The sequence below is a fragment of the Trachemys scripta genome, chromosome 1 (assembly GCF_013100865.1).
Source record: "Trachemys scripta elegans isolate TJP31775 chromosome 1, CAS_Tse_1.0, whole genome shotgun sequence".
NCBI lineage: Eukaryota > Metazoa > Chordata > Testudines > Emydidae > Trachemys > Trachemys scripta.
In genome coordinates, this window is record NC_048298.1 from 131,109,337 (window position 1) to 131,136,899 (window position 27,563).

At 47.3% G+C, this 27,563-nt stretch overlaps 1 protein-coding gene across 5 annotated transcripts in view; it reads left to right on the forward strand.

Moving 5' to 3' along the window:
* The window catches only part of TSPAN11 (tetraspanin 11), a 191,439-nt gene that overhangs the window by 124,095 nt on the left and 39,781 nt on the right, over window positions 1-27,563 (forward strand). For all 5 annotated transcript variants that reach the window (XM_034785256.1, XM_034785247.1, XM_034785238.1 and 2 more), the window contains one exon: window positions 4,613-4,699. In XM_034785256.1, coding sequence (XP_034641147.1) covers window positions 4,613-4,699 — 87 coding nt within the window. The remainder of the gene's footprint in view (window positions 1-4,612; window positions 4,700-27,563) is intronic.

Here is a 27,563-nt window from a genome sequence, read left to right on the forward strand (position 1 = left end):
CTTAATTTTACTTGGTCTTCAGGCATCCACAGAGTCTTCTAGGATAAATTTGATAGACAAGACCTGCATTACTCATTTAAACAACAAAGAGAAAAAAATAAATGTAAATAAATCTAAAGCCTTTCAGGCCTTCTCTCTGCATCATAACAAAGCCAAAAAGGCAATAGACCAACCTTCTTTTCCTTTGTAGGTCACCTTTAAAGTGAATATAATGCTAGTGAAAAGGGATGGATTGACAGCCCTGGCTAGTAAAATCCTCGGTTACAGTTGCTGATTTGTGTGAATGAAAGCATCCAGCTTGCCTCTCAGAGCCCAGGTGGAGTTTGAGGGGCTGATGGCTTTTTACTTGCAGACAAAGCATGACTAAGCAGAAGTCTGATTGACAATAATATTGAAACCTCCCCCCCTCCTGTCCCCAATTCCATTATTAGAGTCACTTTTCAGAGTGAGACTGCATGTTGACGTGTACAGATTACCCTCTATTCTTTGCATGTGTGCCATTGAGATTTTTCTAATCTGGATAATAAGCATGTGTTAGGGAAAATAAAATCAATCCTGCCACAGTGCAGGGGGGTAGACAGAAGACCTATTAAAAATCCATTTGAACCCAAAATATTCTGTGATTTGTGACTAGTTACTAGTTTAATTTCATGCAGTCTAAAAAAGAGAGTTTCTATGTAACCCAGACATTCCAAAAGTATTAGAGATTACGCTAACCTCTTAACAGTATTGACATCATTGTGATTTACACAATGCTGTTGAATGAAATAACCATAGGTAAAACAGAAAGCCAGGGGGACTGTATGGTGGGGGGATTGAGGCACAGTGGTGGGCAGAAGTGTGGAAAGCTTTCACGCCACTGCCTGTGCTATGTTTGGCCTAGTCTTCACTTACCGGCTGGTCCGGCGGCACGCCATCGATGTTCTGGGATCGATCCCGGAAGTGCTCACAGTCGGCGCCGGTACTCCAGCTCGCCGAGAGGAGTACGCGGCGTCGACGGGGGGAGACTTCCGGCCGCGTCTGGACCGCGGTAAGTTCGGACTAAGGTACTTCGAATTCAGCTACGTTATTAACGTAGCTGAATTTGCGTACCTTAGTCCGAAGTCCGGACTAAGTGGGGACCAGGCCTCTGACTGTCCTGCTCCTCTTACACTGGTGTAACTCCATTGCGTTCAGTGGCGTTACTCCTGATTTACACTATTGAAAGCGAGAGAAGCATCAAGTCTCTTATGTCAACACGTAGATTGTAAGCACCTCAGGGCAGGGACTTTGTGTTTTGGGTTTGTACAATGCCTAGCACAGTGGAGTCCTGGGTCATGCCTGGGTCCCGTAGGTGCTATCTCAGTACAAATAATAATAAAAGAAGGTTCTGCAGGTCAAAGCATGCCCTCAGCGACACCAGTGCAAATCCATTAGCTTCAGTGGGTTTACACAGGTGTCACTGATTGGAATTGAGTTGATGGGAAAGAATAGACTCCAGCTCCTTCTCTCCAAGCTGTGTTGGCTGTGCAGGACTAATGCAAATAAAAATGCAGTAAATTCCTAACATCTGCTGACTAGAGTGAAAAATTATTCTAAATATACACAGAGAGGAGATCTGTTAATTAGGAAAGTGTCATTTTTACGCAGTCATTTTTCTCTTTCTCTCTCCGGCATGTATGCTGTAAAATGAGCTCTGCCATTCCCAGTTTTTATTATCACACAGTTGCTGGGGAACATTCAGCTCTCAGCCTTTGTTCTGTTGTTACTAGCATGGAATGCCTCAGCTCTGCTTGCAGTGGATGTTCCAAATAAGCTTACTGGAACTTCACTAACGAGAAAGTGTGTTTGAAGGTACAAAATAGCGTAATCTCCACAGCAGGGAGAGTTCCAACCAGTTGCTGGCTTTATCTGGCAACCACTAGCATCTTAGATTTAGCAAGAAGCTGTCCATTCTGACCATTTTAAATAGTGAAAATGACATCCAGTGTGGAATGAAAATATGTTTGCCCCAGTTAAAGTATTTGGAACAAGTTCATGACATGCATATATGCCTGCAATATTTGTATTCAATATGCATGCAGAGATGCTGAAGGGAAAAGTGAGCAGATTTGTGACACGTTGCTAAAAGAGTAATTGGCACTATTTTGTCCCTCCCCCGTGGAAAGGCAGCAAAAAGCCTATGACCTGTAAACAAGGAAAAAATGGCTTCACTGGGGTTTTGCATCCTTCTTTCAGTAGCTTGTGCCTCCCCAGAGATTCTTGTCAGTGCTTAGTTCTCTGGCGAAGATCATGGGTGGGGTTTTCCGCACATTCAGTCCAGGCTGTTGTCACCTTGAATAGATGTCTGTGCTTCTGTGGACTACCACTCCTATCAACCCTTTTTCTGTATCTGTCTCAATCTGTACTAATCTGTCAGAAATCTCAGTTGCCCCCCCCACACACACACACACACGAGACTGCTGTAGGAAACTCAACTGCTGGGTCCTCAAGTGTTTTAAATCTGGAGCCTGAACAGAGCCCAGCCACTGCCCCACTCTTGGGATCCCTAGGCACATTCTCAGGGTGAAGACCCTCTGTCTAGCACCTCTTCCTAAAAGCTGGAACTTGCTGTCCAGCTGCCGCCCTGCTGGACCCAGTAATGACCCTTCAGACTCCCCCATGGCTTAAGCACACCCTCTCCTAGACACCCACGAAGACGTGAGCCATTTAACTCCCTCAGGATGCCCCCTGGTAACAGTGGTGGATTTAGAGTTAGCGGGGCCCTGTGCTCAGCTTCATTTTTGGGGCCCCTCCTTGGGACCCAGCCAAGAAAAAGAACATTCTCTCTTACCTCCCCACCACCTCTGTTTTTCATTCTTTTTTCTTCATCCTCCTCCTATAAATAATAGGAAGTAAATGAAAATAAAGTGCGGTACCTTGATTGTTTTTGTTGTCTAACTTATTTTTCCACAGACCACTTGAAAATCACTGAGGGTCTGGGCAGACCACTTAATGATCTTTCCAAATATTGTTTGTACCATTAGCTAACTATTGTAAAGCGCTTTGGATAAGAGAGCTTTATAAAAAAAATGTAAAAAAACATTAGGGTGCGGGAGTGGGCTGGGGCACGGGGTTGGGGTATGGAGCGCTTACCTGGGGCAGCTCCCATTTGGTGCAAAGGGTGCAGGTGGGGATGTGTGGGGGGGTGCAGGAGTCAGGGTTGAGGGTGTGTGTGGGGGGGGTGCAGGAGTCAGGGAGGGAAAGGGGTTAGGAGTGGGTGAGGGGGTGCAGGAGTCAGGGCTGGGGATGTGTGAGGGGGCTGCAGGAGGGGGCTCAGGGCTGGGGGTGCATGGTCTGGGAGGGAGTTAGGGTGCAGGAGCGGACTGGGGGTTGGGCTGCAGAGTCTGGACAGGAGTTAGGATACAGGGGGGGGCTCAGGGTTGGGGCAGGAAGTTGGGGTGTGGAGCGCTTAGCTGGGGCCGCTCCCATTTGGTGCGAGGGGTGCAGGTGGGAATGTGTGTGTGTGTGTGTGCAGGAGCTACCATTCGATGCTCTGGGTGGGGGTGGGAACGTGGGGGGGATGTAAGAGTCAGGTCATAGGGTTGGGGGTGCTGGGTATGTGTGGGTGGTGCAGGAGTCAGGGATGGCAGGGGCTGGGGGTGTTTGATGGGGGTGCAGGAGTCAGGGAACAGGGCTGAGGGTGTGGGCTGGGGTCGTGGGGGTGCTCCCAGCCCCTTGCCCTGAGTGGCTCCCGGCAGGGGCTAGGGGGAGGGGTATGAGTAGGGGGAGTGTGGGACCCCGCCTTTGCACTGCCCTGCCCCGATTCCACCCCCTTCCCCAAGGCCCAGCCGCCGCCGCCTCCTCCTCCTCCACCTTCCCTGAGCGTGCTGCGGCTCTGCTCCTCCCCCTCCCTCCCTCCCTCCCTCCCAGAGCGACTTGAGCCCTGGCAAACAGCTGTTTGGCGGCAGGGGAAGTGCTGGGAGGGAGGGGCGGGAACATGGCACGCTCGGGGAAGAGGTGGGAGAGGGGGGAGCTTGGCTGCCGGTGGGGGCGGAGCCTGCAGCAGGAGCCCCAGGAGCCGGCTTCTGCCCCCGCAGCTGCCTGGCCCTGGGGCCCCCTGTCGTTGGGGGGCTCCATGCCAGGGCACCCTGTGTTTTACTGTAAATCCGCCTCTGCCTGGTAAGTGTAAAACCTATAACACACACAGGCGCTTTGCTTAGAGCCTAGCATGTGATTATTCTTTAACAGCACAAAACACACACAACCATACAAAATAATAAACTCCCTCTAAAGCACACATTGAGTCACAAAGATGCTGTGACCACTAGGCAGCTAGCAATCTGCAAATCCCAAGACTTACAAAGGGGATTCAAGTTTGGGCGTGCTGTTGCCTGTTTGCAGAGTTAAAAACCATCACAATAAACAGAACTGACCCTCCCTGGCTTTACTGTCAGTGTAGAATTCCTTCTCCCCTGTTGTCATTCCTCTTGATTTTAAGTCTATAGGCTGTAATTCTATACACACTAAAGAGCTGTAATTTCCTGTCTGTAACAACTATGAAAGCTGTATGTGAGAGGGAGGAAATGGACAGTAAATCTTGTCAACACCGTTGAATTATCCCTCATAGTAAACACAATGATTTTGCTTGCAGGGAGGATGCATTACTAAACTGGAACAGTTCCTGGCAGATCACCTTTTGATAATGGGAGCTGTTGGCATAGGAGTAGCTTGCCTTCAGGTAAGTCCCAAAAGCACATCAAAAGCCGGGTTATTGTTCCAACTCACTGGACCCTCCAATCTAAGGGGTACCTTCTTAAATAAAATTTCCTACCATCTCTATAGCTGTACTAGCAGTGGCCCCAGGGGAAGCACTAGTGTAGACCAGCCAGTGTTTTAACCAATGTGCCATCTTCCATGGTCAAAGCAGGTCTTTGACACCGTTGATTGGAATCCCAGCGGCACCAGCACATTGTCTGCACTTCATGTTACCACTGGTGAAGCTGAACTGGTGGCAGCAACGGCAGGAAATTGGAGGAAAATAAGTCTAGCATACACAAGGCCTGAGTGTGGTTTTCTGTCATTTGTTCCTTGGAACCAGTGCTCTGGTTTCACTTACACATGAGATCATCTGGATTTACATGTAAAGCTCACTTTTTAAAATTGTGTGATCTTAGTCTAATAGCTGATATCTACTGCTGTGCTGGGCGTAAATAGGAGATACAAGGATTTCAAATTTGGGACCTCTGGCTGATGCAACATAGGCTTCTCCCGATGCTGATCTGGCGTATAGTTTCTTCTAACAGCGTTTGCCTGGTTTTTCATTTTATTAAATGATAAATCAGGCAGTGACCTTAGAACAGAAATTTTCTGACTGAGTGGCTTTTGAGGCTGGCTTAAACCACTTTCAGGTTTTTTGTTTTTTTTAAAGTGAGCAGATACAGTAGCAGAGGTTTCTCTATGAAAACAGCATGTATGGGTGACTAGCAGAGAACAGGTCAATATGACAGACAGTTCCTTCAGTCTCCATGTATTTGGATGGATGGATGGCAGTCATGAACAAAATATCATTTTTGTGGATGGGAGGTTCCTTGGTGAGCTCATTTCCGGTCTCTGGATGGGAAAGTTTGTTTGGAAAACAAGCTTCCCCAGCCCTTTCTGTGAACGGAACAATTAAGTGAAAGAGAGAGAGAACAACATCCTTTCAGGCCTCTAGGGATAGCACCAGTTTACATTATTCAAGTGGCAAGTAGCTGTATTATCTTAAAAAATAAGAAAGCTGTCTGGGATCAGCTATCGTGGAAATGAGGCAGCAATGTTCTTTTATCCTCTTAATTTACCTTTTTCCTCACAACTTGCCCCAAGGTCACACAGTAAGTCACTGACTCCTGGGAATAGAACCCAGACTTTTGTTTTTTCATGGATGCATATATTCCAAGGCCAGAAAGGGACCATCGTGATCCTCTAGTCTGACCTCCTGTATAACACAGGCCATAGGACTTCCCTAACAGAATTCCTTTTGAACTGGAGCATATCATTAAAAAATAAAACCAATTCCATCTCGATTTTCAAATTTCCAGTAATGATGAAGATCTACCAAAACCCTCTATAAATTGTTCCAATGGTTAATGACCCTCCCTGTTAAAAATCTACCCCTTATTTTCATTGGAATGTGTCTAGCTTCAACTTCAAGGCACTGACTCATATTATACCTCTGTCTGCTAGACTGAGAAGCCCATTATCAAATATATGTTTCCTATGTAGGTAATTTTAGACTGTGATCGGGTCACCCCTTAATACTCTTAAGCTAACTAGATGGAGCTCCTTGAGTCAGTCACTATAAGGCATGGTTTTCTGTCTTGTGTTTTAACCACTAGACAATGTTGCTCCCTTTGAAAATGTTCTTTCCCGTCTGGAACATTGGTGTTAGACTCTCTCAGGTTCTTACAGCAGAGCTACATGTACTTTTCTGCTCAAAGGTCTAGTAAAGCTTCCGTTTTATATTTCACAAGCTGGAAACTCAGCAGAGGAAAAAAAAGACAGGGAGTTTTAGGTCTACCTTAGATCTGAGATATTTGTAGAGATCAGGGGAAATATCAGAAATTCCATGTGAACCCTGGAACAGCTAATTTAGTATCTGTTGCTGTATAGAGGCCTATGGCTACTAAGCAGTGACACCTGGGGGTAATTTTTTCCCTTGTTCAGCACAAGGTATTACTGATCCTGTGGCGTTAAATATGCAGAAGTCTTCTCAGACTTTATGGAGCTGCTCTCAGCACTTTTGATGTAGAAATGATTTCGGATGTGGACATCTCTTGTCCACTCATTGTGACTTTGTCACAATGGGAAATAGGCTTTTTTGTTTCCCTCCTTCAGTGGTTACTAATAGGTACTGCTGGTGTCTCGCAATACTCCCCAGGAAATGGTGCCTGGTCCTGCCCCATCTCTAGTCATTTTAGCAGCTGTGTTAAGGGAAATAATTCTGATTACTCGTTATTGGCAGAGATGGGAGGATGTACTCCTAATGCCAGCTAAACAACTGCTCAGTCCCCTTCCAATATGGGCACTGTAATGAATGGAAAAGAGAGAGGAAGAATCCGGGTTATTGCAGCTTGTCCCTGGAAATCTTCCAGATTCCATAACTGACGAGGAATTGCACCATCGCTCAGCATGATTCTCTTCATTTGGAACTAAGAATAAAAGTATTTCATACTGAATATTGAATCGAGTGGTCTCCAGAAAAAAAAATTACAGTAAAATTACAATAGATTTTAGAGTCCAGCCAAAAAAAACCCAAACGTTTTTTCTCCAAGAAAATAAATGTGTCAAACATATCCTAGTCAGGTGGGAAGGACCTATAGAGAGTCTGGCTTTTGAGTTTAGCTTGGTCTTGAATCTCAACCGGCGTTCACCCTCCACAACCATCCTTTCCCTCTTCAGCCTCCCAGAGTATTTTGCGGAAGGGCCCAGCAGCTCTCTGTCTCTCTGTGACCAGACTGACCAGTGTGTTCGGGTTGCACATATTCTTCAGAAGATTTAGCCTGCTGGGCCCTGTGTTGAAGTCAAAGATAGGGGAGCTATGCATTTGGTTGTCTTTAGGTAGGGTAACGGGAGAAAGGAAGGTACCCACTGATTCCTCGAACACATTTTAAATAACATATGGTGGCTGCATTCAAGCTCATGCTTTTAAAGTAGTTGCTATAGTCCTATTCCCCTAAGGCTATGGCTATACTACACACCACTGGTGGCACCGTGTAGGGTATGTGTAGCCTCATGCCACAGCGAAAAGCAGGCTGTGTTCATATTGCAGTGCATAGCAACATGTTAGTGAAAGGCTCTGGCAGGGGGGAGGCAGCAGGGAAGGCTCAGCCCCCCCCCTCCGCCCCTCCCATATCAGAGCCTTTTCCCCCTACCAGAGTCTTACCCAGCTGCAGAAAAAGACTCCAGCAACAGGGACATGCTGACATCTGTCCCTGAGGCAGAAGAATGGCTCCAGCAGCAGGGAGCTGCCGGAACCTTTCCCCACTGCTGAAGACTTTTCCTGTAGTAAGGAAAGGTTCCAGCAGCAAGGAGACAGCGGGACGCTACACTGCTAAAAACAGCAGTGTAGATAGGGAGGCCTGGCTTGGGCGAGGGCAAAGCCAGGTAGATTGTGTATTCAGGCATGTACCTACACCCTTCAGGCATGTCTTTACTCACCTAAGCCATGCCTCATGGCCTACATTGCTCTTTATACCTGTGCTAGGGGGGCTACGTGTGTATGTACACTACACAGCGCCAAAAGAAGCTTGCGCCCTAAAACCTGAGGGAAAGATGCAGCAGCTTCCCAAGCACAGAATTAATAAACGTGCATAATATTAAAAAAAACAAACCCTCTCCACCTCTTTATGTGTTTGAGCTCTTTGTGTGTCTCCTATAGCATGATGCTGTGATGTTGGAGCATAAATTTTTTTTTTCATTAATATGCATAAATACAAAATAGGGAGTAACTGGTGTCACGACTGGGACATAGGTGGTCAGATCTAGTGGTCAGAGTGGAAGTTGGGCTCGGTTGGGTGTCAGAAGGCCAGACTCCAGGACAGGCCAGAGGGCAAACCAAGAGCCAGACGCCAGGAGGCAGGCGGAGTCAGAAGCTGCAGTCTGGAGTCTCTTACATGCGGGGTCTGAAGCAGAGACAGGCAGGCAGGCAGTCTGGGTTGTTGCTGAGCCAGCTCCCTGTCATGGCTTCCTGGCTTAAGTACTAGTACCAGCAAGAAGCTGCCACTCAGGTCCTACTGGGCAGTACTTTCTACTGAGCCCAGCCAGACTAGGTCCTCCTGCAGGAACCTAGCGTAATCCTCCTGTGGTGATGTGAAGGGGTCAGTGGCCCAGAACTCCCCCCGGGCCCCAGATTCTAGCCCTGGAGGTTCTTACATCATCTATTCCTTCAGACCACCCTTCGGGATAGTGCTTATCTGGGTGAGCCTCATGGAATTCCTCTACCAGGTCAGAGGCATGGATACAAGTCAGGTTCCCAAGTGTGCCCTCTTCAGGGCTGTAACCTACCCAGTCCACCAGCTAGTAGGGGTGGCCCCATGTCCATTAAGAATGTCATGCACTTCATATTCCCATGACCCTGGATTTTAACTGGTGGAGGCAGTGGTATGAGTTGGTCAGAGAAGGGGGTTCTCTGTATAGGCTTCAGAATGGAAACATGGAAAACGGGGTGTATTTTGTGAGATGGCGGAAGCTGAAGTTTGAAGGTAACCAGATTAATCTGCTGGCACACTGGGTAGGTTCCCAGGAATCGGTGGTCCAATTTGGAGGAGAGTTGCCTGGTCTGGAGGTGTTTGGCAGCAAGCAATAACTTCTGGCCTGCTGTAAACACTAGAGTTTCTTGTCACCAATGGTCATCCGCCCTCATGACCTCTTCTAAGGGCATGTCTACACTACAAAATTAGGTCGATTTTATAGAAGTCGATCTTTAGCAACCGATTTTATACAGTCGATTGTGCATGTCCCCACTAAGAGCAGCCGAGTGCATCCTCAATACCATGGCTAGCATCGATTCACAGAGTGGTGCACTGTAGGTAGCTATCCCACAGTCCCCATTGCCCATTGGAATTCTGGGTTAAGCACCCAATGCCTGATGGGGCAAAAACATTGTCGCGGGTGGTTTTGGGTACATGTCGTCCATCCCTCCTTGAAAGCAACGGCAAACAATTGTTTCGCACCTTTTTTTCCTGGGTTATCTGTGCAGACGCCATAGCATGGCAAGCATGGAGTCCGCTCAGCTGCACACTGCTTTTGTGAGCATTGTAAACACCTCGCACATTATCCTGCAGTATGTGCAGAACCTAGCTAGGAGCTGCCAGAATGAGGACGACTGTGAGGAGGACATAGACACAGATGTTCCTGAAAGCATGGGATGGGGGAATTGGGATAGCATGGCAGCATTGGGGCATGTTGATACAGTGGAATGCCGCTTCTGGGCCCGGCAAACAAGCACAGACTGGTGGGGCCGCATAGCGTCACAGGTATGGGATGATTCACAGTGGCTGCGAAACTTTCACATGCATAAGGCCAATTTCCTTGAACTTTGTGAGTTGCTTTCCCCCATCCTGAAGCGCAGGAATACCAAGATGAGACCTGCCCTGACAGTTGAGAAGCGAGTGGCTATGATATCCTGTGGAAACTTGCAATGCCAAACAGCTACTGGTCAGTCGGGAATCAATTTGGAGTGGGCAAATCTACCGTGGGGGCTGCTGTGATCCAAGTAGCCAAGGCAATCAATAACCTTCTGCTAACAGGGGTAGTGACTCCTGGAAATGTGCAGGTCATAGGGAACCTCATTGCAGCAAAGCCATCCACTAACTGTGGTGGGGCAATAGACGGAATGCATATTCCTATCTTGGGACTGGACCACCTTGCCAAGGGGTACTTCTCAATGGTGTTGCAAGCACTGGTGGATTACAAGGGACGTTTCACCGACATCAACGTGAGATGGTTGGGAAAGGTGCATGACGCTCATATCTTTCGGCACTCCGGGCTGTTCGAAAAGCTGCAAGAAGGGACTTTCTTCCCAGACCAGAAAATTACTGTTGGGGATGTTGAGATGCCAATAGTTATCCTTGGGGACCCAGCCTACCCCTTGCTCCCATGGCTCATGAAGCCGTAAACTGGCAGCCTGGACAGCAGTAAGGATCAGTCTATAGGCTGAGCAAGTGCAGAATGGTGGTAGAATGTGCCTTTGGATGTTTAAAGAGGTGCTGGCGCTGTTTGCTGAGTAAATTAGACCTCAGCACAACCAATATTCCCATTGTTCTTGCTGTGTGCTCCATAATATCTGTGAGAATAAGGGGGAGACGTTTATGGCGGGGTGGGAGGTTGAGGCAAATCACCTGACGGCCAATTTTGAACAGCCAGACACCACGGCAATTAGAAGAGCACACCGAGACACGCTGCACATCAGAGAGGCTTTGAAAAACAGTTTTATGACTGACCAGGCTAGAGTGTGACAGTTTGTGTTTGTCCTTGATGCAAAGCCACCCCTTTGATGAATGTACTTCTCTGCAAGCCAATCCCCCTACCCCCCTTCGACCACAGCTAGCACAGGAAATAAAGTCCCTATTGTTCTGAATCCATTCATTCTTTATTTATTAAAAAAATCTTGATCACTGACAACACTGACTAGTGAAAGGTAGCTCGGGTGGGGTGGGGGAGGAGGGAAGGACAAGGCCACAGTGCTTATTGTAGCCACACTACAAATCAAAACTGTTTGAATGACATCCTTCTGTTGCTTGGGCCATCCCCTGGAGTTGAGTGGCTGGGTGCCCGAAGCCGCCCCCTCCCACGTTCTTGGGCGTCTGGGTGAGGAGGATATGGAACTTGGGGAGGAGGGCAGGCGGTTATACAGTAGATGCAGGGTGGGGTCTGTGCTCTTGTTGGCTTTCCTGCAGCTCCACCAGATGCCTCATCATGTCCGTTTACTCCCCCATTAGCCTCAGCATCTCCTCCTGCGTGTTCCGATCACGCTCACTGTGTGCTTTCCTGGCCTCTGCCACTGAATGCCTCCATGCATTAAGCTGTGCCCTATCAGTGCGGGAGGACTGCATGAGCTCAGAAAACATGTCATCGCGAGCGTGTTTTTTTTCGCCTTCTAATCTGCAATAACCTCAGGGAGAGAGATGATAGGGGGAGCATAGAAACATTTGCATTTGTGGGGGGATAAAAAGGGCGAGTAAAATTTAAGATGATACATTTCTGAGAACAAAAGGGAGACTCTTTCACAGTGAATCAAGCAATTCACAGCAGACAGCACATGTGTTTTAGGTACAAGGTCGCATTTTCCCTTTTATATTGAGGTCCTGCCAGTATAGTGACACATCACACATGGTTGGGCAACAGAATTCGGTTTCCAGGCATCCATGGTAAGCCAATGGGTAGGCGGGGTTGGCTTCTTATGCCTTCATAACATGTGGGAATGGTTTCAAACTGCAGTGCCCTCGTTTCCCATAGCAAGCAATGCCAGTTGGGTTTCATATTTAAAAGGAGGGGCTGCGTTTTCAGGTGGATATGCAGCATACACACCCACACCCACGTGGCTATTCTCCGGGATGATTCCTTTTAGCCAAGCGCAAACAGCCCAGCATGACCAGGGATCACCAAACAGAGGGGATTACTGTTTCCTTACAAAAATTCCCCTATTTCAAGCAGGTGACCATGAATGATATCACTCTCTTGAGGCTAACACAGAAAGATATAAACCGAATGTTGCTTGAATGCGACCAAAACCTAGGACCATTCGCTGCCATGCTTTGCGCTGCAATGATTCCAGACTACTTGCTACTGGCTTGGCGTGGTAAAGTGTCCTACCAAATACGAAATAAGGCAGCCCTCCCCAGAAACCTTCTGCACAGGCTTTCAGAGTACCTCCAGGACAGCTTCATGGAGATGTCTCTGGAGGATTCCCGCTCCATCCCCAGACATGTTAGACTTTTCCAGTAGCTATACTGGCCGCGAATGTATCCCAATTCTTCAGGGCAAATCAAACATTAAACACAATTGCTTTTAACCCCTGTACTGTAGTTACAAATGTGCATTCATCAGAGGTGCCTTCTCCAGCTTCAGGGTCGGGGAACAATTCGCCCTGGGAGGGTATTGGCTCCAGGGTGATGAAAAGGTCCTGGCTGCCGGGGAGAACGGATTCACCGTTTGCCTGCTGCACATTCTCCTCCTCCTCCTCCACATCCACAAAATCCTCCACCCCATTGCATGAGACTTCCCCCTTGCAGGTGTCCACGGACAGTGGTGGGGAAGTGGTAGGGTCCCCCCCCTAGAATTGCATGCAGCTCATCATAGAAGTGACATGTCTGGGGCTCTGACCTGGAGCGACCATTTGCCTCCTTTGTCTTTTGGTAGGCTTGCCTGAGCTCCTTAACTTTCACGTAGCACTGCTGTGTGTCCCTGTTGTAGCCTCTGTCCACCATACCCTGTGCAATTTGGCATATATATTAGCATTTCTTCTGCTGGATCGGAGTTCGGCCTGCACAGATTCTTCTCCCCATACAGCAATCAGATCCAGTGTCTCCCTTTCGGTCCATGCTGGGGCTCGGTTGCAATTCTGGGGGGACTGCATGGTCACCTGTCCTGCTGAGCTCGTCACGCTGAAATGAAATTCAAAATTTCCCGGGGTTTTCCTGTGTACCTGGCTAGTGCATTGGAGTTCAAAGTGCTGTCCAGAGCGGTCACATTGGAGCACTCTGGGATAGCTCCTGGAGGCCAATACCATTGAATTGTGTCTGCACTACCCCAAATTCAAACCAGCAAGGTCGATTTTAGCGCTACTCCCCTCACCGGGGAGGAGTACAGAAATCGATTTTAGGAGCCCTTTAAATCGACGGAACAGGTTTGGTTGTGTAGAGCAGTGGTTCTCAAACTATGGCCGCCGCTTGTTCAGGGAAAGCCCCTGGTGGGCCGGGCTGGTTTGTTTACTTGCCGCATCCGCATGTTTGGCCGATCACAGCTCCTACTGGCTGCGGTTCACCGCTCCAGGCCAGTGGGGGCTGTGGGAAGTGGTGCGGGCCGAGGGACCTTCCTGCGGCCCTAGTTTGAGAACCACTGGTGTAGAGGCATTCATTTTAAAATCAACCTCACATGGCTAAATTCGACCTAAGCGTGTAGTGTAGACCAGGCCTTGGAGAGTGGGTTCTGTTTCTGAGAGTGAGACCTGTCTCCCTTACATTCAGACAGCTGGCTGCCCTATGCAAATACCTGCAGCCCCTCACTGTCAACATCTCTCTGTAAGGCGGGATGGAGTAGCTGGTGGTGCAGATACTGCTATAAAATACCACTTATGCTCTAGGATGAGGATGTCAAGCCAAATAAAGAATGCCTTAAAATAAGTCTTGCTGGGGCAGGTGGGGCTTGTCAGCTTTGGCAGGCAGCTCACTCAGGAGAGGGGAAACTCCAATTTGGACAGCCGACCTGTAAAGCTCATCCAACGGATATACTCCTGTAAATTGGTGGCCATGTCACATATATGCCAGAGGAGTAGGGCATTCCCCACAAACAATGTATAACATGCTGGCCTGACTGTTGTAACTGGGCAACGGCCACTGAAGTTAAAGAAGCAAGTGAGTAAGCGGATTAAGCTCAGATGTGGAGCATACACACACTGACTGGAAGAAGAAGGAGCTATCTAAGATCCTAAAGAGAAGAAGAGTAAATGTGGCATGTGTATAAGAGACCAAATGGGAAGGTGGAAAAGCCGAGGTGCTGGAGGAGGATTACAAAATCTACTACTCAAGGAATTCAAACACCCCCTTACCCCCCAGCGTTGTTGGAGTTATTCTGGATGAAACCTGGCAGAGTCACGTGGTAGAGGTTACCAGAAGTTTGGGCCAAATGATGTGTTAAAATGTGCTGGGAAGAGGTAACATCCATATAGTGAGTGATTATGCATCACAGGTATGAGAGGGTTAAAAGAGGAGTTTTTGTGATGAGTTGCTGTGCCTTATTGGAAACATACCATCCAACAAGAAGATAATTGTCCAGAACAGATCTAAATGCGCACAGATCAGATATAACTGTGAAGCCTGGATATGAAATGACATTGGAACCAGAAACTCGAAGGGGGGGGAGAGGAGGGAATGGCCCTACAGACTTGTCTGGCACTGGACTTAGAGATCAGAAAGTGAACACACTTTCAGAAGAAGGAAATCCATATCATCACTTATGCCAAAGTAAAGGACACAAGACCTAAGTTCCCTCTAAGCTGTGTGGCCGCCTATTAAGCCCCGTGCAGGGGCTCAGGCTGCAGCAGGGGGAGCTGTCTCTCCCCCAGCCCCAGACCTGCCATGCCGGGGAGAGACACCTCTCCCCACCGGTCCCAACATGGACCTGCCCCGGACTTGCCGCAGCCAGGGGAAAGGCACCTCTCCCGCCTTCCCCAAGCCCAGGTGCTGCTGGGGGGAGTCCTCTCTCCCCGCCATAGCCCCCGGGCAGTCTGCATCCCAAACCCCTCATCCCTGGCTCCACCCCAGAGCCCACACCCCTAGCCAGAGCCTGCACCCTCCCACACACACACACCTGAACCCTCTGCACCATCCCTGAGCCTCTCATCCCCAGCCCCACCCTTGAGCCCACACCCCTAGCCAGAGCCTGCACCCCCCCACACACACGAACCCTCTTCCCCATCCCTGAGCCTCTCATCCCCAGCCCCACCCCAGAGCCTGTACCCCCCCCACACACACATCCAAACCATCTTCCCCATCCCTGAGCCTCTCATCCCTGGCCCCACCCCAGAGTCCGCACCCCACACCGCATCCCAATTCTCTGCCCCAGCCCTGAGCCCCCCTCCCACACTCCAAACCCCTTGGCCCCAGCCCCAGCACATTAATTTTGTTGTGTGCATCAATATAGCGGTGATGTGTCACACATCACCTCCAAATTGGTGCATGTAACAAAATTCATTCCGCACATGCATGGGAAAAAATTGAAGGAACACTGGTGGCAAGACTGAAATCTATTTCCCTTTAATAAGAAAAGACTGATCATGAATAATCAATTGTAAGGTAACACCGTATGAGTGCATTGGAAGACAGCAGAGACCTCTCCTTTCTGCCTTGAGAGTGCAGAGACCTTGGAAGCTCCTGAACTCCTGGGCACCAGAACGGACTAGGTTGGGGAAATGTAAAGACGGGAATTAAAAACACTTGAAACCAGGAATAATTTGTAGACTTCTTGACAACACACGTGGTTGTGTGGAGGACAGTTGGTTCAAACTCAATTAATCTTTTCTGGAAACAGCACATGAAGTCCTAGGAGTGATGAAACCTGTGCCAAAAAGGATAAGAAGGGAAACCTGGTGGTGGAACCTTCAAGTTAAAGAATCTGTTGAGGGGGGAAAAAGGTAATGTTCAAAAAATGGCAAGCTATTGGTTTGAGCAGTGATAAGATGGCACATACGGAGGCAGAAATGGAGTCCAAAGGAAGTGTTGCAACAGCTAAAAATATGGCCTCCTATATAATCGAGTAGGTGGAGGACATGAAGGAGAGAATACCATCTATAGACTTGCCAAGGCAAGAGAGAAAATGACAAGGGATGTGAATGTGTTTGCTTATATTACAAACGAATGTGGTATATTGCAAACGAATGTTGAATCAATCAACAAAGTTTGGTGTGATTATTTTGAAAGAGTGATGAATCAGAAGAACCCAAGGGAGGAATTAAGAACACGTAAGTCAAACCAGAACATGACAGATTACATACACAAGACAGAGGTTGCAGAGGCACTTAGGAGAAAGCACCTGGGCCCGATGAAGTACCAGTGGGTGCTGTGAAGTCACTGGGAAGGGAAGGCATTACGTGTCTTATAAGTTTGTTCAATTATATTCTTAAGAAAAAAATGCCATGGGAATGGTATAAAGCTTTGTGGTGCCTATTTTTAAACATAAAAGAGCTAGTGCGCTGTGTACTAATTATCACCCAGTTAAGCTGATGGCACACGTCTGAAAGTGTGGGAGAAGTTTATTGAAAAGCCTCTGCACAGAATGGTTGAAATTTGGAAGGGTCAATATGGATTCATGCCAGGAAGGAGCAGGATTGATGCCTTATTTGTGCTATGAATCCTCATAGAGAAGTTCAGAGAAAAGAGATGGCAACTGGGTGGTTTTTGTGGACCTGAAAAAGATGTATGGGCATGTACCAACAGAACTAGTTTAGTGCAGTTTATGAGAGAGGAGTGCCAGAAGGATATGTCTGTCTTATCCGGGGTACGTATGACAGAATGACTACCATAGCCCAAACTAAATGGAGCTACGAGAGAGAGTTTACAGTGCACACTAGCCTGCATCAGGGGTCAGTGTTCAGCCCCTTTTTGTTTTGTCATGGATGTGATACGTGAGAATATACAAAGGGAGCCACCTCAGAACATGCTGTTCACACATAGCAATAAGTGGAAGACTGTGAGACCCTGCCAGCCAACTTCAAGCAGTGGCACCATAGTTTTGAGTGGATTGGACCAAGAGTGAACATTAGTAAGATGAGGTTAGGATAACTGAGGGAGAAAGACTTACCATAAAGGATATCACAGTCAGAGAACTTAGAAAAGTGAAAAAATTTAAACACCTTAGATCAGTGCTCTCCTGAGTGATGACCAACATCGTATTAAAGCTGTGTGGAACAAATGTGGAATCTGAACTCTCTTCTCTGACAAAAAGATGCCAATACAGTTTTAAAAAGGTAGTGTATAAAATTGTCATTCGACCCATCTTAATGTACAGAACAGACTTGCCAGCCACAATAAAGGAAATCAGGCTGCTCTCCATCACAGAAATGAAGATGTTGAGATGGTCAAATGGTTGGACTCTCTGTGATAGGAAACAAAGTGAGGTTCTAAGGGGCCTAACGCAGGTTGCTCCAACTGAAGATAAGTCGAGTGAGTACAGGCTATGTGGGTATGGCCATTATCCGGTGGAGATCAGAGAGCTACATCAGTCGGATGGCACTTTCAGTGACTGTGGACAGAAGATGACCAAGAGGAAGACCGAAGACTTGGTACACAGACGGGATATCAGTGGACCTCAGAGAGATCAATCTGTATGGCAGCTTGTCATATGATCATGAGTTTTGGAAGAAGGTTATAGAAGTTGCTGATCCCAAATAGGGAAGTGGCAAGAAAGATGATGATGATGCAGCTCCTTGATGCTTCCTGGCTCCCTAGTGAGTCAGGGAAGCCCTGCTCTAATGGGCACATCTCTTTCTGTAGACATCCTCTGGCTTTCTCACCCTCAACCCCTTCTCCTGAATGCTTTAAGCTGCTCCTTTCCCTCTGGTGGTGTTTCCATTGGTGCTTCCTGAATCAGTGTGGCTGCATCATTCCCCTCTGCACACAAAGGAAAAACTTCTGCCTTCTCCATTGCTGTAACTTTCTCAGGGGAAATGGGTCTGCCTTTCTCTTTCATCCCTTCTAGGGACCAGTCTTCTCAGACAGGATTTACAGGGCTTTATCTAGGCCCCACTTGGAAATCTGTGGGCCCTTTTCCTCAGTCTTGCACCTCATTTCCTTCTCTGCATCTCACTCTTCTCATCCTAGGCTAGGACCTGCCTTCTCTTCCTCAGGCCTCCCTGCTAAAATGCTTGTGGTGAGTGGACAAGGACTACAGTAACTGGTCTAATCATCTCATAGAAATCCCATATTTGTCCCTGCTAGGAGACTCAGGGATCATTTGCTGTGGCTCATTTTTCTTCCTCTGTCTCAGTCAGGGTCCTCTTTCAACACCTCTCTTTCAAAATTCCTTCTCTTCTGCCAAATATTCCTTCTCTTGGCATTGAGAGCCTCTTGCATAGTGGTGCCATTCACCGCATGTTGCAACACCTGTTGCAGCTTTTTCCTCCCTGCAACCCAATTTGTGTCCTGATTATTGCTAGTATCTTGGGATGGTCATCTTCCCACCCAGGGTTTCCCCTCCTCTTGGGAACAGAGTCTCAGCGTCAGCCTCCCAGAACCAGGGCCGGCTCCAGGCACCAGCCCAGCAAGCAGGTGCTTGGGGCGGCCAAGGGGAAGGAGCAGCACATCAGGCTCTTTGGCAGCAATCCGGCGGCAGGTCCCTCGGTCCCTCTCCGAGGGAAGGACCTGCCACCGAATTGCCGCCGAAGAAGAAAGCGGCACGATGGAGCTGCCACCGATTGCGGCTTTCCCCCCCCCCCCCTTGGGGTGGCAAAAACTCTGGAGCCAGCCCTGCCCAGAACTCCAAGCAATTCGCCTTGCCCAGCCAGCTTGGGGACCCCTGTTTCAGGACCATCATTTTCTTACCAGACTAGAGAGCAGAGCTCTGAACAGACAGGTGAGCACCTGTTCGAGCGTCTTCCAGGTGGAGAGCTATCTCCACCCACTTTGACTGGTTTACCTACAGGGGAATGTGAGGTCAGCTACCTATAGGGGAAAAGAGAACGTTCTTTAATTTCAGGCAAGCGGAACTACAACCTCTTAGGCTTCCTCAATACCAGCTAACATTTGAATTTTCTTATGTTCCATCTTTTGGCCATATTTTCTTACTGTTGTTCCCACTTGGTCATCTCCACACCCTCTGTTCGGCTCAACCCAGTGGACCTGTCTGCTACTATAGGTCAGAAAGTGATTCAAGCAACTTCTTGACACACAACGCCCCCACCTCACACACACACTCCCCATGACTCCCTGCTTAATACATCTGTCATTCACTGATGTCGCTGGGCAGAATAGGAGGGGAGTGACTGATGACAAAGGAAAATGCTTACCAGTATTTCTGTCTTCTGTGGTTTTCTCTAGTATCTTTCTATTTACAACTGACCTCCTTCCCCTTGGGGAGTGCACTACCTTGGCATTGTCGTACAGCTTTGAATATCTCACACTGAAGTGAGGAGGCTGACACTTCGATATTAGCTCTGATTCAGTTCCTTTGCCTCCTTGTTTCTTTGTGGTGTAGGTGGAGTCGTCCTGCTGTCAGTCATTGCTGTTGCTTGGTAGGGTGGGAGAAAAGAAGATTATGAAAAACAGTTGCATAGCAGTAATGTTCCCTTAACACCAAATAAACACACACACACACACACACACAATTCATTGTTAAACCTGAGATTTTAAATCTTAATAAACCAAGAAATTCAGAGTTCATCTTGTTATGGCAGGTTTAACTCTATTCCTGGCGTAGATGCAATGAAATAGGACAGGGGTCGGCAACCTTTCAGAAGTGGGGTGCCGAGTCTTCATTTATTCACTGTAATTTAAGGGTTCGTGTGCCAGTAATAAATTTTAACATTTTTAGAAGGTCTCTCTCTATAAGTCTATAATATATAACAAAGCTATTTTTGTATGTAAAGTAAATAATAGTGCAGCGAGGTGAGCAGGGCTGGCGGCTGGTATCCCAGGCCGGTAGCGGGCTGAGTGGGCCCGGTGGCCAGGACCCCAGCTGGCAGGGGGCCGGTGACCGGAACCCCAAACTGGCTGCAGGCTGAGCGGGGCCAGCAGACAGAACCCCAGACGGCAGCAGGTTGAGCGGCTCAGCCCGCTGCCGGTCTGGGGTTCTGTCTGCCGGCTCCTGCCAACCGGGGTCCCAGCCGCCAGCCCCACTCAGCCCACTGCCAGCCTAGGGTTCCGTTCATCCAGGCAGGCAGCGGGCTGAGCGGGACCGGTGGCCAGGACCCCGACTGGCAGCAGAGTGCCACTAAAAATCAGCACATTTGCAGCAGATTGCCAACCCCTGAAATAGGACCTTTCAGTACACAATCACACACTGCATCACTGGGCTGTATTCTGTAACTATTTGCTAACCTCAGTATTCACCTGATCCAAAGCCCACTGAAGTGAATAGGAAGACTCTTAATGACTGCAGTAGGCTTTGAGGCAGGCCCTAGCTGGAAATCTGGAATACTGTGAGCATTCTTGTCTCCCATGTTTAATAAAGATGAATTCCAAATGGAACAGGTGCAGAGAAGGGCTAGTAGGATGATCAGAGGAATGAAAAATCTGCCTTATGAGAGGAGAATTAGGAAGCTTGGCTTGTTTAGCCTAATGAAACAAAGGAGGGGGGATAGGATTGCTCTCTACAAATAGATCAGAGGGATAAACATCAGGGAGCGAGAGAAGTTATTTAAGGTTAGAGGCCAGTGTGGACACAAGAACAAATGGATATAAACTGGTCATCAATTAGTTTAGGCTTGAAGTTAGATGAAGGTTTTTAACCATCAGAGGAGTGAAGTTCTGGAACAGCCTTGAAAGGAGAGTATTGGGGGGCGGGGGGGAATATCTAACTTGTTTCAAGACTGAGCTTGACAAGTTTATGGAGGGTATGGTATGATGGTATGTCCCTCGCAGATTTCTTTGCTTCCCCGCAGAAAAATGACTTTCTGACAGGGAAGCAAAAGGAAGCTGCAAGAGCAGTCACACACCATTCCCTAGCAGGTACATTGTTTCAGGCATCTGGAGCAGCCGGTGGAGAGGTAAATCACCACGCGGCTGGGGACACCCCCGCCAGGGGCTCCTACCCTGAGCCGGCATCAGCTGCTAGTCCGGCTGGACTGGAGGCAGGAGAGGATGAGTCTTCCCCTTCCCCTGAAAGGAATGTCTGGAGCTGTGTCAGACCCACCTCCAAAAACCTTCCCCAGCTGCAGGAAGCTCAGCATCCTCCTCTGCTTTCTGCTCCATTGCTCCTCAGCTACGTGGGGAGGGGTCACTGTACAGGAGTTGCTCCCCCATCCTCCCAACTCCCATGCATCCAGATCTCCCATACCCAGACACCCCTGCCAAGCCTCACCTCGTACACCCAGAGCCCTAGCCCTCCATACCCAAACCCCACTCTACTGAACCTCAACCCCTGCATCTAGAGCCTCCCTGCACGCAGATCCCCTGCCTCCAAACCACCCCCCATTGAGGTCCCTGCACTCAAACCTCCACTCTGATGAGCCCCCCCTCACCACCCTGAGCCCCACATTCAGACACCCACACTACTGACCCCCCAACTAGCTGCACTCAGACCCCCACCCCACCAAGCCCCACTCCTCCAGCACCCAGACCCCGCTGCTGAGACCCCCACACCCAGACCCCTCCATTGAGCCCCAACCACCTTCACCTGGAAGTCCCTGCAGAGTCCTATTGCACCTGGAACCTTCCCCCAATGAGCCTCTGTGCATCCAGATCCCTCCACACCTAGATTCCCCCACTGAGCTGCCTGCACCCAGATTGTACCACACAGAATCCTCTCACCCCACAACTGGATCCCCCCACACTGAGCCCCTTCACACTTGGATCCTGCTTTGTCGAGCCTGTCTGCCCCACACCTACTGCACCTGGCGTAGAGGGGCATACCTGCATACCTTAGATGTCAGATGGGCACTGGCCTTCTACATTGATAGAACAAAACCTTTTTGTAAGTCAACACAGTTGTTCATTGCTGTTGCTGACAGGATGAAAGGTTGGCCAGTGTCAGCCCAGAGAATCTCGTCTTGGATCACGGCCTGCATCCGCTACTGATACGAGCTGGCAAGGTTGCCCTCACCAGCGATCATGATGGCTCATTCAACTAGGGTGCAGGCATCATCAGCTACCTTCTTGGCGCAGGCGCCAATCCAAGAGATCTGTCGGGCTGCGACCTGGTCATCCGTCCACACGTTCGTGTCGTACTACGCACTGACCCAGCAGGCTCAAGATGATGCTTTGGGAGAGCAGTGCTGCAAGCTGCAAGACTGTGAACTCCAAGCCCACCTCCATTGATTCTGCTTGTGGGTCACCTAGAATGGAATTGACATGAGCAAGCATTCGAAGAAGAAAAAACTATTACCTACCTTTCGTAACTGTTGTTCTTCAAGATGTGTCTCATGTCCATTCCATTACCTGCCCTCCTGCCCCTCTGTCAGAGTTGTCAGCAAGAAGGAACTGAGAGGGTGTAGGGCTGGCGGCACCGGATATACCGCAGCATGAATGCGGCACTCTAGAGGGCGCCACAGCCAGCCCTATGGGTACCGCTAAGGCAAAAATCTCTGATGGCTGTGCATGTGGGTGCATGCACACTTAGAATGGAATGGACCTGAGCAACACACCTCAAAGAACAACGGTTACGAAAGGTAGGTAACCATTTTTTTCATTATTAACACGTTTGCCTAGTAGTATGTCCCATTGCCCTATGTTGGTCAGTCTTGTAAGAAAAGACAAGCATGGTGCACACGGTACATGCACAGAGGAGAGTTTGGGTTGCCATAGGAACCTTAAATCTCAGTTGCCCGACTCCTGTGTGTTTGAAATCTGTAATATAATGTTCCATTAATGTGGTTTATTGAATTCACTGTTCTATTTAGCTGTTCATCTGAGGTCAAATCCTGTCATGCTAGGGCATGAGACCCTATAGAGCAAGGTGTATTATAATCCAAATTATCAGAAAGTTGCACATCTTGTATTTTATAAGTGCTTCACAGACACTTTTCAGACACTGATTTGCTGGGTGATAGAGGGAACGGTTCACAGATTTAAACCTGAAATTCAATTTTGGAGGAAAGGAGATGTCAATATAATCGTATAAACATGTAACTCAATGAAAGACAAACACTTCACACAGGTGCTAAAAAAAAAAAGAAAGCAGCAACATTTTATTTTCACTTTATCTCCTCACTCCATGTGATTTTTTTCTCCATATGATATTTTTAACTCGCGCTCTCAAGTCATCCCACTCTCTACTTGTAAAAATAAATCTGAAACCGTAAGTTTGGTAACAAATTGTGTGAAATAGCTTTTCTTGTATTAGAGTCGATTGCTACTTCATAATCTTCCCCCAATTTAATTGATTTGTCATTGCTCCTTTAAAGGAGTTCTTTCTGACTCTTGGTGCAGTAAACACAGAAGAGATGTATGAAAAGAGGGAATGTTGTCTAGTGGTTAAAGAAGGAAACTGAGTCAAGACTCCTGGGCAAGACTTTAAAAAATACCTCCAGTTAGGCTCCTGCATCCATTTTTCACTACCTAAATATCTTGCCTGATTTTTCAAAGGTGCTGAACACACAGCAGCTCCTCCATGAATTCTATGGGTGCTGCTGAGTGCTCAGCCCCTTTGATAATCAGGCAAGATATTTAGGCACTGAGAAAAGGATTTAGGAGCCTAACTCTAGGTAACCATTTCTGGATATCTTAACCATGGGTTCTAGCGTGAGCTGTGTCACTGTCTCACTGTATGGGCTTGGGCAAGTCTCTTTGCCTCTCAGTATCTTGGTTTACAAAGCTGTAAAGTGAACACTGTCCTGACTGGGCTTCACTTAATTGGTGTTTTTGAAGCACTTTGAGATAGTTGGATGAAAGTGCTCAGTATTTCAATTCTTAGTTTATTAATTAATACTGAAAAATATGTCAATTCTGGAGACTTGCAAAAAAAACCCGAGTAGGCCTTTTTTAATAGGCAGAACTGTGCACCAAGTTATCTGAGGGTATTTTTACAAGTACAAGCTGAGGAAACAGGTGGTTCCAAGGAATCAATCGGCGTTGCCTAGCACAAATAGATTGTTTACTAGTAATGTTGGCTAGTTGAGATCTTCCCCTCCTCCCTCAAATCAAAAGAAGGGCTCATTTTCCCCTTAGCCGATCCACGTCTGAATGTTGTTATTATAAGAGTCACAAGCCTCAAAGCACTTTACAGAATTGCAACCAACTGTATATACAGGTAACCATTGCTTCACCCACCACCAAATTGCAAATTCCTCTGGGGTGGAATTCTGCAACCAGGAGCTAGCATTCCCAACGTTATAAACTAAGCTTTGAGATAAGAAGTGAAGATTGTATTACCAAGAAAAAGCAACTATTGGGAATTTTCAATAGGCAGAATGCAATTACCCATGCTGGAATTTAGCCAGGATACTGGGATCTAAAATCGTTCCATTGCTAAAAGTGCAAAGGGAATAATGAGTAGGACTTGACTTTTATGGGCATTTTCCCTAACTAAAAACTGCATGATTATTTTGGCCCAGAGTGAAGTTTTCCTCCACTTGCCATGTAAGTGGGTTACATTGTTAAGATCAGCACTTTTCGGGTAGGTTATAAGTGCTTCATCAGAAATTATCTACCCCAATTTATCCTTCACATAGTCCACTGGCCATTTGCGTCTCACAATTGGGAAGGATGGATGTAATCACAGTTGTAATCAGTGGAGATAGGCAATTTAACCAGCTGCTGCCTCCATCTAAGAGAATGAACATTTTCCAAGATGTGCAAGTGCAGTTCTTAAGGAGGGACATCTTGTAAAAGTCAACCTTGTGGCTTTCACAGCATTTAGGGACATTGGAAGGACACTTTCCACCTTCCTCTAGTCACTGCAGGAAGGGTAAAGCAAAGGAGTGAAGGGGAGGACAGAGCTGCTGGTGCTTTTGAAGGGTCGGGCTGTGGAGAAAAGATGATGGAACTGCTCCTCTGGCTTGGGAGAGTTGAGAGGCAGCAGATGGGACAATGCAGTGACACTCAGCTTATTATGAAATGGTTTCATGCAAATCCCTATTTTTCTTTTAGGGAATGTCACTGTAGACAGTATTGTGTTACTGCACCATAGAAGGTGAGGATTTAGTTGTATAAAAGTCAAGAGGCTGGATTCTCAAAACAATTTTAATTCTTTCTTCTTGCATGTCGGCTTCGCAATAGGGCTTTCCAATACAAGGGCTGGGAATTTTTCTACTACACTGAATCCACACGAGTCCCTCTCCGCAGGTTTTCAGGTCCCAAAGCAGCAAAATCTCATAATAATAAATAGCTGTAAGGCGACATAGAAGACTGACAGATGGGTTTTGCTGCCTCTTCATGTCAGATCTCTGTACGTCTGAGAAGAACATGGGTCCTTATCTATATGCTAGAGCATGGACAACAGAATCTTTCTTAGGACTTGTCTACACTCTTCCTGAATAACTCTATATGTAGACAAGCCTTTAGACAGACAGGCAGACTGTCTCTTCCTTCTGCTAGTTTGTTGCACTATCTAGGTACTGCAGGGCACTGTCTCCTTTTAACAACATAACTGGCTTCCCTTACGACATTTGATTTTACTCACCAATATAGTCTATTTTATATAGCTCTCCCTTTTTTAGTATCACTGTTGCCTAGAGTGAGTTCAGTTTTTCAATATTTCCACTGATGGAGCCTCAATGCCCTCTCATGGCAGCTGTTCCACTGTCAAATTGCTTTTTCAGAGAGCTTTTCTTTCTCACTAAGTGAAACTCGTTTCTTTCTATCTAAAGCCCATTACTTTTTATAATACAGTTATGGTTACTCTCAGACTGAGACTTACGCCTCCTTTGTATCTCTTTTTTATCATTTATTTGCATAGAGCTCTCATATTACTCTCTCTTCATAAAAATGTATTATGAAAACTGGTACTGACATGGGATTGACTCAGTCAATCAGAGTTCAGGGATTTTACACATTTATGGATGCACAGCTGTTGTTTTTCTCAGTTATGCAGTTTCCTTCACTCTCATTGGTATATGTATCTGATTTTGCATAATCATTTACAATTATATTTCCATCATTTTACAGTATGCAGATTCCTTCACTCTGATTGGCTGACGGACATTATACTATGGAGATTTTTCTCCCATAGTGTGAACATGAAAATCTCTGTACTCTTGATTAGCTCCTTGATTAGCTATAATCCCTCTGCTCTGGGTGGCCCCATACTCAGAATTTTGAAGCTCCTGGCCAGCCACAATGACTTTATGTCAGTTTCTCATGCCTTTCAGTGTTTTGCTTGGACGTACATTTTCACTTCCTTACTAACGTTTTCTTTTTTTCTTTTAAAATTAGAAAAACCGAAGTGTAACACAGACAGGCAAAATGGGGTACGGTACCCTCTAGTTCGGAACAGCCTTTATCTTTTCTTGAGACACCATTAAACTTAATTATTGTACTATTTAGCACTTTACATCTTCAAAGCTCTGGCCAAATGTAGCTCTTGGAGCCTAACACAAATCTGTAGGCAGGTAAGTCCTATCCCCATTTTAAAGACGGGAACAGATACCTAAGGCCTGGATTTCATAGGTACTGAATACCAATGGCTCCCACTGACTTCCTTTGGAGTTGTGGCTAAGCAGCACTTCTGAAAATCAGGCCCAGAGAGGTCAAGGACTAAATTGTGCCTTTCAGGTACCGTCACTCCAAGGTCCGGAGCTGTTAGGGTTCAGCCTTGAGTGGTGCAGAGCCACACTGCTCCAGGGAAGGCTCAGCGAGGCACAATTTCACCCCTGCTTCCTGGTGTATAGGAGAAGTTTGCAGGCCGTATGTGAAGCACCCCCACAAGTCCACACATTAATGATGTGCACTCTCCAGGCATGTTCACAAGTAGCAGTCTCCGCTCTCCCTCAATTGCAGGGACTTCTGTTTTGGCTGGCCTTTGTACGGGGCATGCAGGAGGCTCTGTCTGCCCCTCCCTGCACAGCCATGCAAGCCCAGTCACTGGTCATATGTGACTTTTTTCAAGACTATACAGTGAGGCAAGTGAAGAGCTGCCATTAAAACACAAACGTGCCTGAAGCACAGTCCTAAACACAGCCCATAGACTTTGCTGCCTTTCTGCGGTGGATGGATAACATGCATGGTATGGCTTTCAAAAACACTTCTGTCTGTGGGTCTGTGTGGGAAAGCAAGACAGAAAGAATAGAATGAAAAGAGAGAGAGAGAGAGATTTTGTGCTTGGTTTCAAGGACAACAGAAAACCGTTCAATCCACAGTCATTTTGCCTTGGGATAACTCATTCAAACCAATCCTCATTCCTTGCCTGGAGTCGCTGGTCTCAAAATGTTGGGAGCAACCTAGGATATATCATGTAATAAATGACAAAGGTCTCAATAAGGAGATGCAGACCATGGTAGAAATAACTGTCCCCTTTTAAACCTACACCTAACAGTTTTTTCTTTATAGCCATGCTAAAATCTTCTTTGAAGATCACCAGCAAATGTAAAATGCCTTATTACAGAAAGGCAGCTTTGAAAATCTCAAATGAGAGAATTCACAAACCTACTTCCCATTCATTTTAGTGGGAATTGGGAATCCAAATCCCTTAGGTCACTTTCAGAATCTCAAGTTAAATTTCCAAACTGTGCTGAATATTCCCAATAGCTGGGATAAAGG